Below are 18,909 nucleotides of genomic sequence, written 5' to 3'. Positions count from 1 at the left end.
CCTTAATTAACATTAGTTAATTAATTAACAGTTTAATAATATTCTAATAACCATTATAATGCATTACCTAACATTAATTAACATAATAGTTAATGCATTGATAAGCAGTTAATTAATGTTGACTGCTCAGAGTTAATTATTTAATTCTTTAGCATTAATAAAAGTTACAAAATGTAATTAGTTAACAATTAGTGAATGCTTTCTGGACCCTTATTGTAAAGTGTAACACATGTATCCCTTAGGTAACACATACGCTGAACCACTGTTAGTTGAAATGTAGTTGAAGCAACATATTTAAAGAATTTTACACATTTAATTTAAAACAGAATAAAACAGATAATCACAGATAACATCTCAACTCACATTTCATTGTAGATGTTCCTTAAAAACATCTACTAAAAAAAAATCCTTACTTACTTTTGTGCATTGCCTTTACACTGCTTGGCAGTACCTGCACTTTGTTCCTCTTACTGATCTTGTTTCCTCTTGTCTAGATCTTTGCTTGTGTTGTTCTTGTTCTCGTTTGTACGTCGCTTTGGATAAAAGCGTCTGTTAATGACGTTGTAACATTGTAACATTGTAACATTGTGAAGCTACGGTGACCTTTGAGGACAAGAAGCTGCTGTGATGCGTGACAAGTCTGATCCTCTATTTGTCAAGTATTTTAACATCAAAACAAATCAATACAATACAAATTCTTTAGAGCAACAACAACCACCAATCTTGTCTTCTACATCTTTAAATTGTTGCATTTCACACAGCCACTCACTAAATACGAAAACAACTTTGTTACTAGTATGTTCAAACAAAATAACAAAGAAACAAAACAAACAAGTTTAAAATACAAAAACCCACCAGTAGAGGAGACCCAGGAAGATGATGAAGAGGCTGAGAGTCACAGACAATCCACCGGCTTTAAGGTGAAATGTAGTCAGGAGGTTGATCACAGACTCCATCATGTTTGAGTTCCTTCAGTTCCTCGCTGCCACCAGATGAAGCCGTCTGACAAAAAGGAGAACAGAAACAGGTTAGGTCATCGCAACAGCTGCTGAATGTGTGTTCATGTGGAAGAGTAAAGACAGTGCAGAGGGAAAGACAAATACCTTTCTTTTATCATGACACTGTGTTAGATCACGTGACTGTCAGATTATATAACCTCCTTAAAACAAATCAAAACACACACTATATGTATTTTTTAACCACATCTTCCCATGACTCTGAGGACTTTGCTCGCATGTTGTTTTGTCTTATGTTGGTCAATAGGTTTCCACAGAAACATGTTAATTATTGGTTTCTGCAGCTTTGTCTGGAGCTCTGAGGATGCTCACCTATCCCCTGCTTTGTAAACATTCAGACATTCTTCATGTTTCATAAACAGATGCTGCATTTGAGATATTTGAATTAAACATGCAACGTTTCGATATCAAAATAACAGCAGAAACGATCCTGAACAGCTAACCATGAGTGCTTTGCTGAAGTGAAAACTTAACTTTAGACACCGTGAATACCTTGTGTAACTTAGGTCATGTGTGATGCTAGGCTACGAGGCACAACACAATATCACAGGTTGTTAACGTGTCTGAAGTTAGGAGTATGGAGTAGGAGTATTAAAGCCATGGATGAGAAAAATGAATGAGAGGAGGAAGAGTTTCATACATGATGCACTTTGAGACAAAAGTCAAATCACACTTCTGTATAAAGCAATTTCCAGGTCAAAATGCTCCACCACTCAATAGTAAACACAAGCTTCTCCTGCTTTTTGTGTTGGTTTACTTGAGAATAAAAAGCCAACACTTTGTCAAAACACCTGTTAGGTACTTAGAAAGACAACATGTCCTCTGCTCATCTGCAAAGTCTGCCACCAAACACTGTTAAGGTTTAAACTAGCAAAAAACGCCGCTCATACACAAACATATTTCCCAAAAGCTTCCTTTGTGGCGTCTCACTTCTTGACCTTGCCTTAAAATTTAACACATTTTAGTAAACTGAGCAGCCGGCTGAGATTAAGAAGCTTCTATTTGCTGAGGTGAGTCACTGCAGGCAGATCCTGTGGTCTGTGATCATTTATACTTCAACTGTATTTCTTACTCTCAGTGATGCCAACCAAGATTTTTCTGCAACTGTACAACTTTAAATGTTTCAATCATTCAACTCCAACATCCTCCAACCCGTGACTTCAAATCATCAACCTTTTTTTCCTTGTGATTTGCAGCTAAGGATCACCTGATGACTGATTTGACATCATGACAAATAACCAGGTTTAAATGAACAGTGTGTAACCATTTATTTCATATGACTGCAAAAGCAGAAGCATAATGCATGATCTGGTGCAGATTGGGGGGTGGGGGGAACTGCATGCTGTCTCCTTTCCTTCTGTCTCTGGACTTCTCTTCCACGTTCTGTTGTAAAAATGACATCACACATAAATTCTCCCTTGGATCAGATCTTTCATGGGATGTCTTGATAATTGATTATTCAAGTCCTGATAAAAACTCTAGAAATATACAGTATGCTTACCTTTTTTTAAATGTGGGTTTACATTGAATGCTTCTGCAGCAGTTCAGGGGGACATCTAAGACGGCTTGTCTTTGCTGAAAATGAATACAAACGGACAAGGCAGAACATCAGTTAACAACTTAGTCAATGGTTTAAAAAGCTCTCCAGTCTGCTTTCCCTCTGTCATGGACTCAGCTTCCTGAGCTTCCTTGCTTTTCTAAGACATATGAGACAGATGTGTGTGAACAACAATATGTTCAGAAAAAAGGTGCAGTGTGTATCACTTTTGACATTTTTACCTCTAAATACAAATGAAGAGTTAATTTGCAGAAACAGATAACTCAGTTTTTATAAATAAAGTGATATCTCATATTTATAAAGTGATTTCTTCATTAAACAGGTCTGGCAGTAATCAGGTCTGGGTGTGGAGAGTGAAATTGAACTCAGCTTTCCAAAAAATCTGGTTAATCCCAGTTAGTTTGTGATTTAACAAGGGGGGCAATACTTTTTCACACAGGGTCAGGTGGGTTTGGATAACTTTTATCCCTAAATAAATAAAATCATCATTTAAAAACTGCATTTAATGTTTACTCTGGTTATCTTTGTCTAATATATATATTTTTGATGATCTGAAAAATTTAAGTGAGAAAAATGTGCAAAAATATGATAAATCAGGAAGGAGGCAAATACTTTTTCACAGCACTAAGATCTTTCCTTTCCCCCTCAGATCTGTCCAAAGTCATCTATGCATCTATTTTTTCTGGTCTTGATTATTGTAATGCACCTTTAACAGGTATCAGTCAGAGCTTCCTCCACAGACTCCAACTAGTTCAAAATGCAGCCGCTCAGATTTTAACAGGCACATCAAAATACCAACACATCCCTCCTGTCCTCACCAGCTTACATTGGCTGCCAGTTTTTTATTGCTTCGATTTTAAGATCTTGTTGATTACTTTAAAATTTTAAATGGACAGGCCCCAAACTATTAAGCAACCTTTTAACCCCCATGTGCCTGAGCGGCCCCTCAGGTCTGTGGATGCATCTCTGCTGGTGGTGCCAAGATCCCGCCTTAAAACAAAAGAGGACCGGGCTTTTTCAATCAGAGCTCCAAGTTTGTGGAACTCCCTGCCACTGACAATTAGACAGTCCACAACCTTGACTGCTTTTAAATCCTCACTGAAAACATTTTTATACAAGAAGGCTTTTCTCACCCCTAATTCTTGAACTTGCTCTGCATTCAGATGTCTTGTTTTGCTTCTGTCTTTTTTCTCTCCTGTTTGCACCGTTTTTTGTGCTTTGTAATTCTCTGTGTGAAGCACTTTGTAACCTTGTTAAGTGCAATATAAATAAAGTTTATTGCATATTATATTACTGTATATCAATCAAGGGTACTTTGTTCTGTCATAGGCAAGTTATTGAATCACATTTTGAAATACTTTTTTATAACTGAAAACTTTGTCTTTGGTTTGATCTTTCAGTGTTCACAATGTTTTACTGACTAAATCCACTAGAGGGCAGTAAAGACCAGTGTTCATGTCAAAGGATTTTCACTGGGACTGTTTAGTTTGGGAAAAGCTGAAAACCAAACAACTGTTAGGTCCTCAAAGTTCCCTTACTGTATCACTTTAGAGAACATGAAGTCCCTTGAACCAAACACAAATGTTTAACATCCTTTTCTGTTAATAATTCAATTCTAGTTTAACCTCACTTTGTCAGTAAGACATACTGAATTTCAGTGATGCCAACAAGACTTTTCTGCAACTGTATAACTTTAAATGTTTCAATCATCCAACTCCAACATCCTCCAACTGATGATTTCAAATCATCAACCTTTTTTTCCTTGTGATTTGCAGCTAAGGATCACCTGATGACTGATTTGACATCATGACAAATAACCAGGTTTAAATGAACAGTGTGTAACCATTTATTTCATATGACTGCAAAAGCAGAAGCATAATGCATGATCTGGTGCAGATTGGGGGGTGGGGGGAACTGCATGCTGTCTCCTTTCCTTCTGTCTCTGGACTTCTCTTCCAAGTTCTGTTGTAAAAATGACATCACACATAAATTCTCCCTTGGATCAGATCTTTCATGGGATGTCTTGATAATTAATTATTCAAGTCCTGATAAAAACTCTAGAAATATACAGTATGCTTACCTTTTTTTAAATGTGGGTTTACATTGAATGCTTGTGCAGCAGTTCAGGTGGACATCTAAGACGTCTTGTCTTTGCTGAAAATGAATACAAACGGACAAGGCAGAACATCAGTTAACAACTTAGTCAATGGTCTCCAGTCTGCATTCCCTCTGTCATGGACTCAGCTTCCTGAGCTTCCTTGCTTTTCTAAGACATATGAGACAGGTGTGTGTGAACAACAATACGTTCAGAAAAAAGGTGCAGTGCGTATCACTTTTGACATTTTTACCTCTAAACACAAATGAAGAGTTAATTTGCAAAAACAGATAACTCCATTTTTATGAATAAAGTCATATTTGATATTTATAAAATGATTTCTTCACTCAACAGGTCTGGCAGTTATCAGGTCTGGGTGTGGAGAGTGAAATTGAACTCAGCTTTCCAAAAAATCTGGTTAATCACAGTTAATTTGTGATTTAACAAGGGGGGGGGGGCAAATACTTTTTCACACAGGGTCAGGTGGGTTTGGATAACTTTTATTCCTAAATAAATTAAATCATCATTTAAAAACTGCATTTAATGTTTACTCTGGTTATCTTTGTCTAATATATATATTTTTGATGATCTGAAAAATTTAAGTGAGAAAAATGTGCAAAAATATGATAAACAGGAAGGAGGCAAATACTTTCACAGCACTAAGATCTTTCCTTTCCCCCTCAGATCTGTCCAAAGTCATCCATGCATCTATTTTTCTGGTCTTGATTATTGTAATGCACCTTTAACAGGTATCAGTCAGAGCTTCCTCCACAGACTCCAACTAGTTCAAAATGCAGCTGCTCGGATTTTAACAGACACATCAAAATACCAACACATCACTCCTGTCCTCACCAGCTTACATTGTCTGCCAGTTTTTTATTGCTTCGATTTTAAGATCTTGTTGATTACTTTTAAAATTTTAAATGGACAGGCCCCAAACTGTTTAAGCAACATTTTAACCCCCATGTGCCTGAGCGGCCCCTCAGGTCTGTGGATGCATCTCTGCTGGTGGTGCCAAGACCTCGCCTTAAAACAAAAGAGGACCGGGCTTTTTCAATCAGAGCTCCAAGTTTGTGGAACTCCCTGCCACTGACAATTAGACAGTCCACAACCTTGACTGCTTTTAAATCCTCACTGAAAACATTTTTATACAAGAAGGCTTTTCTCACCCCTAATTCTTGAACATGCTCTGCATTCAGATGTCTTGTTTTGCTTCTGTCTTTTTTCTCCCCTGTTTGCACCTTTTTTTGTGCTTTGTAATTCTCTGTGTGAAGCACTTTGTAACCTTGTTAAGAAAAGTGCTACATAAATAAAGTTTATTGTATATTATATTACTGTATATCAATCAAGGGCACTTTGTTCTGCCATAGGCAAGTTATTGAATCACATTTTGAAATACTTTTTTATAACTGAAAACTTTGTCTTTGGTTTGATCTTTCAGTGTTCACAATGTTTTACTGACTAAATCCACTAGAGGGCAGTAAAGACCAGTGTTCATGTCAAAGGATTTTCACTGGGACTGTTTAGTTTGTGAAAAGCTGAAAACCAAACAACTGTTACGTCCTCAAAGTTCCCTTAATGTATCACTTTAGAGAACATGAAGTCCCTTGAACCAAACACAAATGTTTAACATCCTTTTCTGTTAATACTTCAATTCTAGTTTAACCTCACTTTGTCAGTAAGACGTACTGAATTTCAGTGATGCCAAGCAAATTGAAGGGAGTTGATATTTTGGTGTTAGGGCAATTTAAGAAAGTGCAGAGTTAATTTAACACTGATGTAGTCAAATTCATGAAAGTGCATCTTCAGTGTAAAAAAAGTTAGAGTCAAAATCGAGTGTTAACATGAAGTGTCAACAAATTAAATCTGTAAGTGTTAATGGCAGAATTTTTAACTCTATACTTTTCACTCTCAACTCTGAACCTGGATGTGACAGGATTTACCGTTCTCAGGTAAGAAAATACTTTCTGTAAAGGTTATTTTTTGATACAAATATTATTTCTTTAACGGTGCATGGTCTTTTACTTTCAATTATTAACCACTGTTGCACTGTTAGCTTCTGTTATGCTGTAATACTCAAACTAGCCAACCTAACCAAATATCTTTAGTAGCTAACTCGTTCATTTCAGCTCGCCTAAACTTTATTTGATAGCAAATACCATACCAATGACACCAGTTTTAGAGACAGCGGTGCCAAAAACTGTTGATTAAGTTAAGTATGTCGAGTTTAATGTTAGGCTAACTGAAGCAATGTGTCTAGTTGGGTTGTTTTAATTCACGAGCAGCCCAAATGCTATGCGAAAACGGGTGGCGGGATTATCCTCGGTTTGTAAGACTTCATTTCTGTGAGTCAGTGAGCATTTGAAGTCTGCTACACTACTACTGACTTGCTATATCTTGACTTCTCCGACAACATGTTGACACCGCGGTTTTGCAGTAAGTTGCTTCTCTTAAGCAAATCGATGTACAGCACGATATCTTTTTATTTTACCGGGAAAGACAAAATGATTTACAAGAAGTCAAATTGCAGACTGCAGAGCTAAGACAATATCAAATTGATTTATCAATCTCTCTTCAGTGTCTCAGTGGTTTCTTGTCGAACATCTGTGTGACTGCTTGCTTATTGCTCTCATAATGGAGCTACATGTCAGTGCTCTTTAAAGTTATTACTTTTTTAGTGTTTTATTTGCTGTGTAAATGTTTAATGTCTTTTAGTTGAAGGTTTTTTTTCTTTACATGAATGACATGCAGGGTTGTCGTTTTGTTTTAGAAAGTGTGAAATCTTTGATTCTTAAGTGCTTAGTCATATAAAAGTGACTCAAACTTTTGTGTCTTAGGTCTTCTAATAACACGAAGGATGCAGTAATATCTCACTGGCATTTTGTATGGTAAGATACTAATGGAAAGTGTGTGATATTGGCATACAACAACTGTTCTTTCATTCATTTTAATTTTAGTAAGATCCATTTTTCATGTACTTACAGGAATACAAAAAATGCTGGCAAAGGTGGAATACGGAGGAGTCCAAAAATACATCAAAGTTCCACAAAGTGATGGAAACTTTGATTTCCTCCAGTTTCTTCAAGAAGGTTGGTATCTACATTATAAACTACAATAGTTAACACTCAGCTTACAGATCTCAATGACATGGTTGATCTTGTAGCTTAATGTCATTTATTTTTTATTTCTTACAGTAACAAACAAATTCAGTCTGCAGGCTCATCTTCTAACTGAAGGTGAGCTTAGACTGAATGATGAATCTGGTACCGAGATCGACGCAGATGTGTTTGATGAGCTCTTAAAGTCAGGGGTCCGAAAGTTTAAGGTTGGATACCGTCAGTATGTAGCTACAGGTAAGGCTTATTAAAAAATGTATTCAGAATAATTGACTCAGTCATTGATATGAATGCATTGATATTCCTGTTGATATGTAAGAAACACTTTCTCATTCTAACTAATTTTTAGGAAAATAGTTGTGAAGATGCATTTCCATAATGTTTACAACTGAAGGTTAGATGTTGTTTTTTTTTGTTTTATGTGGTCTCATACAGGATCATCAACTCAACAGTGTTTTAAAACAGCATTGACTATGATTTGATATGTCATTACATCATTGTTTTTAAGACCCTATAGAGTAAATAAAAGTATTTCTTTTTTTTAGATCTAGAAATCAATGTGGTCGCAGATGAATCACTGTCATCAGTATTGCCGGAGCCATCAGCATCATTGGCTTCATCCGCAGACCTTTCAGCATCACCAGCTTCTTCCCTTTCATCGGATTCAACTATTATTCTTCCATCTACAAAGAACAGGAGAAGGGGCCTGAGAGAGCTGGATTGTGAGGAAGCAAGACAGGTAAACCTTGAAACCATCAATATATTATATACAATATATAAAACTGTTGTATTAGATCACCACTACTTGAACTACTATTCAACAAAACACAACAAAGTCAATATAAACAAAATGTATCAAGGCTGATTTTGAAAATGTTTTGTTTGCAGAAAGTTGATACTGTTCTGAGGTCAAATCCAAAGGGTGAAGAAATCTTCCAAGAGTATGACAAAACTAAAACGCTGTCAGATGCAACACGCAGACAGATGGTCAACATTCTGGTTGCAGAAATGACTGATTCATATGGGTAAAAATCTATCAAATGAACCAGAAGCTTCACATACACATACAATCAGACATACATACACAGCAGTGTTCAGCCCTATGGATGGATTTTTCTAATTTCTAATAAATGTTTTCTGTCAATAGAAGAATTCCACCCACAAGTGCGCGGGTCAGTTATGCACAGGGAATTGTTACCCGGTTTCCATATCTTCAAGATCCATTTTCCAAAAATGGATATGTAAGTGTTTGTGTCCCTTTACATTTACAAAGTGTGTCGGTATATCATTTATCATATCATATTTATGTTAAAATATATTTTTTTGATTGCTTTTTATGTGTCTTTGTGTGTACATGTGTGTGTGCATGCATGCAGGAACATTACTACGATCCGGAGGCAAATACCGGTTATCTTGCTTGGAGACTTAAGACAGTACAACGAAACACTTGCGATGGACCACGCGGGTGTTCCAGGCCGATTGTCAAGGACAGTCCAATGAGAAAACGGGAATCTCTGTTAACTGGTGACCAGCTGTTTGGTGACGAGTGCAGAGAGGCTATCTCTTTAATCAGACACTCAACAGATAAAGTGGTGGTTAAAGAGAAAATGAGAGCAACCTTTGAATACAGACAGAAGATGGTTCACGACAAGGATGCAACAGCTTCAGTGTTGGAGGTCTTCCCTCGTTTCCTTGACATACCTGGATTGGTAAGGATATGTACAGATCCCTTTAAAGTACTTTGAGTATTTTATACCTTAATCCTCGTAAGTGCAAAGCACTCATAAGAAACTTGTAAATGCACATTGTGTCTCTCTCAACAGATTGACCAGGACTTTTCCATAGTGTTTGGGGATGAAGTATCTGGACGGTTCCTTGCAAGGTGGCCCTCATATTTCAAGCAGAAAGTCATCGCAGAATGCCAGAGTCTTCCTCAAAGTCCATATGTGGAGGAGCTGCTGGAACCTTTTAACCCTGAGGCAGAGAATGACTATGGTGAATATGTAGTACTGTATGCGAAATACCCCCAGCTGCCTAGTTTATTAAGTCTTACATGCAACAGTAAACTAAAACTAAATAATCTGTCTAAATAAACACATTCTATGCATGGTAATTTGAAGTTAAATTATAAACTATTTTACAGACTGTAACTAAACGTTTAAGCTAAATGGCAACTGAAGTAAGTAATAACTTTTTTCTGTCTAAAATAATCTCATTTGTGTTCAAGGCTGGGATAGTGATATGTCGGCTCTCCTGTTGCTGTTGCATCTCCTGCCCCCTACATCAAGAGGCCACAAAAAAACAGCAAAGATAAGCTCAGCACAGGCAGCTAATCATCTTGTGAGATATCTTAAGGTATGTACTATTAGCTTTTCATACCACCAAAATCCTATGTTTTGTTTTCTGCAATTGTAAGAAGTGTTTGTTACAGGTTGATAGTGGACAGCAACAATTAATTTGATCTGGTATGTTATATTCATTATGTTTCTGTAAATCTGGTTCAAACTGCAGCAAGGAGCCAGCCTCACTACGTTCCTGGACAAAGTTGATGCAAGACAGCCCTTCCCTCTCTGCATCGGTGAGCAAAAGAAGAAGATGGAAAAGTTCTTCATCATTGTGGACCAGAAAGCAATCCCGTGCGATGCTCAGACATCAGTTGCTGCTTTTGATGTTCTGTTCAAAGCTCACTATGTCTTCAGCCTCTCTTATGATGAAGCTCTCTCCGGTTTCTACACTTTCATACAAACCACAGTTTACCACATTGATGTTGGGAACGCAAAAGAGAGCCCAAGAGTCAAGGAACTGAGAGCCCGAGTACTGCGTGATCGTTAAAATGCCACCAGAGTACAGAGGTCAGAACACAGTTAAGCAAACTGTCCAAGTGAGTTCACATGTTTTTTCTGCAAAACGCAATGTTAATAGTTAAAACAACTGTTATAATGTTTGATTTGTGCAACACGACACAAAACTAGTTTTCCTTGAATAATACTTAAAATGCCACTAGATTACGAAGGTGTTCAAAAACCTGTTTAACCATGTTCACATGTTTTGTATGTAAAAAGCACAAAAATTGTTCAGGTCTTTGTCAGCATTTGAAATTTCAGCACGGGTTATATCCGGCAAAAAATCTGCGTTTAAAATGTGGAGAGCAAGGTTGTCTTTCATCTTTTTGTACTTACAATGGCTTCAGAAAGCACCTTAACACTGCACATAGGCAACACCTTGATGAACAGGCCCTTACTAACCAGGAAGTTGCCACAGAATCACATTCTGAGGGGGATTTTTAAGTGATCAGCCTACAACTTCTACATCCATGTTGCAGGTCCTGTCACAAAAAACTCGCTTGATAGAATGTGTGGATCAATTGTTGCACACTTGCAAGCTTTTGGTATTTCTCAAAGTACTGTCCAAACAATAGTTTGTTGGAGGAAGTTGTTAGTGATGTACAAAGTCAAGCACGAGAAGCAGTTCTCCAAAGATTTTCTTCTGAAGCACAGCAGGCAGACATTTATAAAAAAATAGTGCACAATTTAGATAAGTTAGATAACCCCTTTTCTGGATTTAATACAGAGAACAAGAGACAAAAATATTATGATGAAAAATGGGAAATAGTTGAACCCAAAGAATTTGTCCTTGGTGTGAGACTGGATACACGGAGAGATAGAACTACAGGTGTCTTTAGTCAGATTCCTGTAACAGACAAGTACATGTATGTGTCCATATTAGGTACACTTAAATCCATTTTCAAAAATAGTGAGATAAGAGAGGCTTTTTTGCAAGAGAAACTGAGTAAAAAGGGAACATACAGAGATATCAGTGATAGGTTATATTTCCAAAATCATTCTCTGTTCTCACAACAGAAGCAGGCCCTCCAAATTTTGCTTTATTACCATGATTTTGAAACCGCCAACCCATTAGGTTCCAAGAAGGGTGTCCATAAACTTGGGTGTGTCTATTTTACTTTAAAAAACCTCCCACTAAAGTTAAACTCTGTGATAATGAATGTACACCTTGCAGCTCTTTTCTACACAGAAGATTTAAAAAAATATGGTTTTGGTGAAATATTAAAGCCTGTAATTGATGATTTGAAAATTTTAGAAACAAAAGGAATCCAACTTCCATTTATTGAAGAACCATTATTTGGCTCTGTAATACAAGTCTTTGTTGAATCTTTCAGTGCAACACATTGGTGTAGGTTTTGCCTAACTAATAAGCAAGACATTCAGTCTGTGTTTAACGAGAGTGACCCTAGGCTGATTCTGCGCTCAAGAGAGCTTCACATTGAACATTGTAATGCACTAAGTGAAGATCCTGCTCTACCTTCTGTTTATGGTGTTAAAAAACCTTGTGTGCTGAATTCATTAGAATATTTTCATAGCTCTGATAATTTTTCAGTTGATATCATGCATGATTTGTTAGAAGGTGTTGTACAATATGAACTTAAATTGTTTTTTCAGTACCTGATAAAAAATGGATACATCTCTTTGAACACGCTGTTGGACAGGATACATAGTTTTAATTATGGTTACATGGAACGTAAAAACAGACCAAGTGTTTTAAAAGTGGATGATAACAGCAAACAGTTAGGTTTAAAGGCCATTCAGTCATTGTGTGTTCTCCGTAATACCCCACTCATCTTTGGTGATGTGGTTGAAAGGGAAAATAATCACTGGAAGTTTGTTCTCCTTTTGTTACAAATTGTTAATATAGTGTTTTCCCCCATCATTACTGATGGCATGATTTGTTACCTAAAACATTTGATCCATGACCACCACACCATGTTCAAAACTTTGTATCCTGATAAAAAATTGATACCCAAGCACCACTTAATGATTCACTATCCAAGATGTATTCAAAAAATTGGCCCTCTCATTCATATGTGGTGTATGAGATTCGAAGCTAAATATTTTTTTTAAAAAGTCCGTTAAAAATTTTAAAAACCTTACAAAATCTCTGGTCAAGCATCACCAGCGTCAACTTGCATTTTGCTATGAAAATTATTATTTTAAAAGATTTGAGGTTGGTCCTATTAAAATCAAAACCATAGATGACCTGGAAGGTGGAGAATTACTGTGTCAGATTTTACATTTAGATGCATGTGCAGATGTTTCAACTACAATTTGGGTCAGAAATGATGGCACTGAGTACCAGGTTAATCTGTTTATATGCACTGGAACATCCTATGATCTACCTGTGTTCAACAAAATCTGCAATATCATAATACACGAACAGCGTGCTTTTATTTTAGGATGTACAGTTAAAACAATGTTCTTTGATGAACACTTTCATTCATATTGTATAGAGGAGAATATTGATGAACATGCTTTGATATGCATTGACCAGCTTACTTATTTTAGACCTTTTGATAAGCAATATTCTAATGAAAATGAGAGAGCATATATTATTCCATATTGTCATATGTTTTAGAAGATGTTTAAGATGCCTATGTGGTGCATATGTTTTAAAATTAAACCAAAATGTGTTCTTACTCAACATGTTGTCTTTATTTTAACAATATTATCCAAGTAATTTTATTACAGCAATTTTGACACCTTACAGTGTTAATAAAGGGTAACTCTTAACTAGGGGTTAAAACTTTAATAGTTAAAAAAAAATCCTCTGAGAGTGTTAATCTCTAACACTATATTGAAGTGTTGACCAAAAGTAACACTGGTTAGTGTTAAGAAGTGTTCAATTTTAACTCTAGAAAGAGTCAATAATTACACTTAATAAGTGTTAATGTACCAACTCTCCAAAAAGAGTTACATTAACACTCAGTGGTGTGGACCCTTATAGACACTTTAAAAGAGTTAATATTAACTCTGACAGTGTTAATTTGAGTATGCTGATTTAACTCCAACATCCTCCAACCCATGATTTCAAATCATCAACCTTTTTTTCCTTGTGATTTGCAGCTAAGGATCACCTGATGACTGATTTGACATCATGACAAATAACCAGGTTTAAATGAACAGTGTGTAACCATTTATTTCATATGACTGCAAAAGCAGAAGCATAATGCATGATCTGGTGCAGATTGGGGGGTGGGGGGAACTGCATGCTGTCTCCTTTCCTTCTGTCTCTGGACTTCTCTTCCACGTTCTGTTGTAAAAATGACATCACACATAAATTCTCCCTTGGATCAGATCTTTCATGGGATGTCTTGATAATTAATTATTCAAGTCCTGATAAAAACTCTAGAAATATACAGTATGCTTACCTTTTTTTAAATGTGGGTTTACATTGAATGCTTGTGCAGCAGTTCAGGGGGACATCTAAGACGGCTTGTCTTTGCTGAAAATGAATACAAACGGACAAGGCAGAACATCAGTTAACAACTTAGTCAATGGTTTAAAAAGCTCTCCAGTCTGCTTTCCCTCTGTCATGGACTCAGCTTCCTGAGCTTCCTTGCTTTTCTAAGACATATGAGACAGATGTGTGTGAACAACAATACATTCAGAAAAAAGGTGCAGTGAGTATCACTTTTGACATTTTGACCTCTAAATACAAATATGTTTAAAGACAAAATCAGATGTAAAAGTATATACTCATCTTTTTTGAAATGTGGTTTACAATGAATGCTGGTGCAGCAGATCAGGGGGACGTCTAAGGCTGCTGGTCTTTACTGGATATAATGGACACAATGGAGACAAACAGACAAGGCAGGATAAAAGTCAACAACTTATTCCATACAGTTTAAATGTTACAACTGTTGATTGGTGATGAAATTACATCAAATCTAATAAAATAGATCATCAGTTTTGAATAATGTTTATAGAATATCATTTTAACTTGTCCTGATAAAATAATGTTTCACACCTAAATTTAACATTTTGAAACACTGATGAAGAACTGAATAAATCTATACTTATCTTTGTATTTAAAGAGAGTCACTGAGTATGATGTCCTGGTCCAAAGACTCTGGTCTGGTCTTGTCTTTGAACCAAGGTGTCCTCAGGTCTTTTAGCGTCCTCTCTCTAAAAGACAAATGATAGACAAGGTATCTGACAGTCAACAAACAACTTCTTCTAGATTTGACAAACTGGAGAAAAAAATACTTGAAATCAATAAAAAAACATACTTTTTTAAATGAATGGAATCACAAAGTCTGCTGTTTCTTTTCTTGTTGATTGGACTCCTCTTATATTTCTATGAGACAAATTGCACATGAGTCAGAACATGATGCCATATGTGCAGTAAATGTATATGTATGTTTATGTGTAGAGTTTATATATAGTGTATGTGTCCCTTCTTACCTGACTGGCTGCTCTAGTTTACTGGAAGAGGAGTGTAGGAGAGGTTAACATCATCACCAGCTTCTTTCTTGTTGTTTCTGTATTCTTCTAGCAGCCTCATCGTCCTCATCCTCTTCCTCTCTTTGTTGGATGAGTATTGTAGTTGTCTCTTTGTTGTTTTGTAATATATCCTTTCATTCCTTTCTTGAGGTGAAATTTGAGGCTAAAGCTGCTTCTGATGAGTCCAGATTCATTCACAAAAAGTCACAATTCCCAAAGTTCCCTTGAAGTTGCCACCATGTTGGACACACAGGCCAGCTCCAAGAAATAAAGAAAGGTGCAAGACGCACCAAAAACACTGACCTGTGTCCCACCACCATGATGGAATACACTATTTACATTATGTCACCCTCAGCAGGTGTACATGGGCCCAGGTAGAAGACCACTGGATGGGTGTTGGTCCTGCAAGACGCAAAGACCAGCCCTCAGGGGTCAGGATACTCCACCTGGTTAACCTGCCAGATGCTGAATCCACAAAGGACACACCAAAAGCTCTTGTTCCTGTGTTTTCCTGCTTCTTCTTTAGCCCTCTTTGTTTCATCCTCTTGTATTTTCTTTGCTGGATCTACAGTCCTCTTGGCTGTCTTGTTTTGTAATTTTTTTTAAATTGTTGCAGCATATATCCTTTTATTTCCGTCTTTACCTTCAGTCTGAATTTTGTGATGAGTCCAATTTCTTCAAAAAGAGTCACAGTCCTCAAAACCTCCCTCAAAGTTGCCACCATGTTGGACACACAGGCCAGCTCCAAGAAAGAAAGAAAGGTGCAAGACGCACCAAAAACACTGACCTGAGAACATCCACCATGATGGAATAAACTATATACATATGTACAATATGTAACCCACAGTCAGACATGTTCTTCTTGTGGGTACATGTGCCAAAGTAGAAGACCACTGGATTGGTGCTGGTCCTGCCAGACGCAAAGACCAGCCCCCAGTCTTCACAATAATCTAGATGGTGGACCTGCCAGATGCTGAATCAACATTGGATAGATCAGAGCTTCAGCACTTCATCACAGTCTCAAGTGTTTCTTTGGTGGAGACTGGCTCTCTTCCTCTGAATCCCTCTTCCTCTTCTTCCGTGTCTGTGGAGTATACGCATACCTTGCAGACTTTCTGACAAACCCACAGAGGACTGACATGAGAAGGTGTCCATCCTGGCTGTAGGTGGTTACTCTCCAGCGGTTGGTCAGCTCAGTGCCATCAGCGTCGAACACAGTGGAGATGACTCTGCTGATAGTTCGGTCATCAATCTTCGTGAAAGTGACGCAGTTATCAGGGTCGGCCATCAGGGTCGCAAGGTCCGTCCTCTCAGGAAGAACTGGAGTCTGCATGTTCGGAGGGGGAGAGCCGGGGCCTGCAGGAGGCACCATCACACCATCTGGTCCATCCATTGGTCTGGTGTTCTCTCTCACGTCCAGCTCGCCAAAGGGTGTGGTCAACAAGTTAACATGAAGGAACACTTTGGCCTGAATCATAGGGAAGTCCTTTGAACCGGTGACCAGGTCGTGGTAAAGGCTCAACATGGAGTGACTCAAGACCTCAGTGTCTGAGCTGCACAGAGGCCGGTTCCTCAAGTTTGTAACAAGCATTTGAAGAACTGGTCCTGGCCTTGGGAGCTCCACTAAAAGAAAAGAAAAAGGAAAACATTTGTTCCGTAACTTTGGACATGACTGGAGTCATTTAAGTCTGGATCAAAATGTCTAGATAGCTGTGAATACATGAGAGTGATGACAGTCAGTGCTGCACTTCAAATAATTCATCACCTGCCAAGATTTGAATTCTTAGATTGAGACATGTTAGATGAAGGACCTTGTTTTTAGAGTTCTTTACTTGTTTTTAATCTTTGGATGTATGGTTGAATCTTAAATTGATTATGAACATGTCTTTTTTGTCTCAGTTAGTCTGGGAATCTTAAATTGAGTGAATGACTGTTAAAATAAGCTACATTGGTTGTCTCACCTAAAGTCTCATCAAAATAAAACTTGTTTCAAGTTGATTTAAGAATAACACATGAGGCATCTCTTCAAGACACAGTTCAGCTTGTATCTTATTGATGCTCATAGTTCTGCTGTATGGTGATATATCTGTTTTAGTTTGGCTCTAAAGACTGTTGATTCAGTATGCATCAACCCTGAGCCACTATTAAAGTGTTCTTGATGTTATATGTTGTTAATCCTGACATGTATTAAATGTTGACAATAATCCAGTTTGCTGTTGTGGTTTCTGTAGAAACATTTCAGAGGTATATTCTAAGAATAAGACCTGGTTTAAAGATTTTAGTTTTAGTTTTAAGATGGATTAGGCTTTATAAGCTTATATCAAGAAACAGTGTAATCATAGTTTTCTAATAGTGAGTCATTTTTTACTTAAATTGATGTTTTTCTTCCCCAGGCCTTAATTTGCTCAAATTAAGTATTCCAAATAAATACATGAGATTTTCTTTGCTTATATTCAGTATATTTCACTTCTAACTGTGCTGTAGGAAGTTTGTTTTCAAGTAGTTTGAGCTAAAAATCATCATATTCTACTTATTTCAACCATTTTAATATGTTTCAGAGCCTGCTTATTTCTAGATTTAACAATCTCATTTTAAGATTTCTTATCAAGTAGAATTAACTCACTGCATGGACAGATCATTTCACTAGTTTTAATAATTTTTCACCTTGAATTAAGTTTTTTTACCCTATATTTAAGCTTCCCTTTTTGCAGTGTGTAAGTACATGTCTAAAATACAGATTTGCAAAGCGCAACTTTAAATCCAACTTTATCATTCAACTGTAAACAAATCCTCCAAAAATGTCTGGTCTTGAACTAAAGTAAATAAATGAGTAAAGTCAGTTTGATCTGGCTTTTAACTTTGAGTCATTTCCATTTAGCCCTGGACTGCATTATTACCACTATGACCATTGTTTTAGCATCATTTTACTTATTCTATTCTTTGTTATTATATCATATTTTATTTTCATATTATTTTAGTTTTCTGGTATTTTTCTGATCTTATTGATTTGATCATCATGATTTTGTTTTTTTGAAATGACTGAAAATTCTTAATAAAAATGCTGTATTAATCCCCCTCCCAAAAAAGAAGAGGCTCAATTAAAAAGGGTAACGTTAAAAATCTAAATGTTTGCTTTTCATCTTTTCAACACAGTCACAAATCACACAGCTGTGACAACAAATCTCTTTAAAATGTCCATTAACTGAGAGGAAGATCAAAACAACAGCAATAGATCTATTCTGTTCTTTTCTGTCTCTGTTCTTTTGTGGAGCACTTTGGGCTGCATGCTTGAATGTATGAAAGGTGATATATAAATAAAAAGGAGTTCAGTTGAGTTGTATCATCATTTAGAACATAGTGGTGCAGCAGTAAGGGCCATGCCATGACACATGATTGAAATGACAATGATGTATATGTCCCTCTAGTTTGGCCTCATGACAGTAAGAGAGGCTGGAGTGAACATTAAAGTATCACTTACTGAAGTCAATAAGTTAGAACAATACTTTAATCCGTCAGAATGACACTTTCTGACTCTGTACAAAGTTTGATTGCTAAGTTTGAAGCTAATTATTGACACACTTTTAGCTAGGCTATATTTCACACAGTCCCAATGAAAGAACTTCTTCATATAAAACCATGTTCTGTAATGCTAGGTGTGTTATCTGACATGTTATTATGCTCACATGATTTCTATAAAGGAGAAGAAAGGAACAAGTATTTTGGAGGCTACTTTATTTTACCATAGCGTTCATCGAGCACGCGCACGATGCCGGTGCTCAGCAGGTACTTCTCACGACGTAACCCGGCGGGGTGGGGCATGTTTACGACA

The 18,909-nt window shown here is 36.9% G+C and overlaps 1 protein-coding gene and 2 long non-coding RNA genes across 3 annotated transcripts; 1 reads left to right on the top strand and 2 right to left on the bottom strand.

Moving 5' to 3' along the window:
- Positions 1-2,259: 2,259 nt before the first annotated feature.
- Positions 2,260-4,742, bottom strand: LOC117804926. Its single transcript, XR_004629298.1, has 2 exons — positions 4,655-4,742; positions 2,260-2,399 (listed from the first exon to the last, which is right to left on the bottom strand). It is a non-coding gene; the product is annotated as an uncharacterized LOC117804926 (long non-coding RNA).
- A 2,304-nt stretch (positions 4,743-7,046) lies between these two features.
- LOC117805460 lies at positions 7,047-10,617 on the top strand. The gene is made up of 11 exons (XM_034674190.1): positions 7,047-7,105; positions 7,507-7,557; positions 7,654-7,758; positions 7,864-8,022; positions 8,331-8,524; positions 8,674-8,810; positions 8,933-9,026; positions 9,162-9,494; positions 9,609-9,780; positions 10,013-10,140; positions 10,297-10,617. The coding sequence occupies exons 3-11, from the start codon at positions 7,665-7,667 to the stop codon at positions 10,615-10,617; spliced, it is 1,632 nt and encodes a 543-aa protein (XP_034530081.1). The 5' UTR covers positions 7,047-7,105; positions 7,507-7,557; positions 7,654-7,664.
- Positions 10,618-13,747: 3,130 nt separating this feature from the next.
- On the bottom strand, positions 13,748-14,290 carry LOC117804925. The gene is made up of 2 exons (XR_004629297.1): positions 14,006-14,290; positions 13,748-13,887 (listed from the first exon to the last, which is right to left on the bottom strand). It is a non-coding gene; the product is annotated as an uncharacterized LOC117804925 (long non-coding RNA).
- Between the last annotated feature and the right edge of the window lie 4,619 nt (positions 14,291-18,909).

This window comes from Notolabrus celidotus, chromosome 21 (assembly GCF_009762535.1).
Source record: "Notolabrus celidotus isolate fNotCel1 chromosome 21, fNotCel1.pri, whole genome shotgun sequence".
Lineage (NCBI taxonomy): Eukaryota > Metazoa > Chordata > Actinopteri > Labriformes > Labridae > Notolabrus > Notolabrus celidotus.
This window is presented reverse-complemented; position numbering and strand designations above follow the sequence as displayed.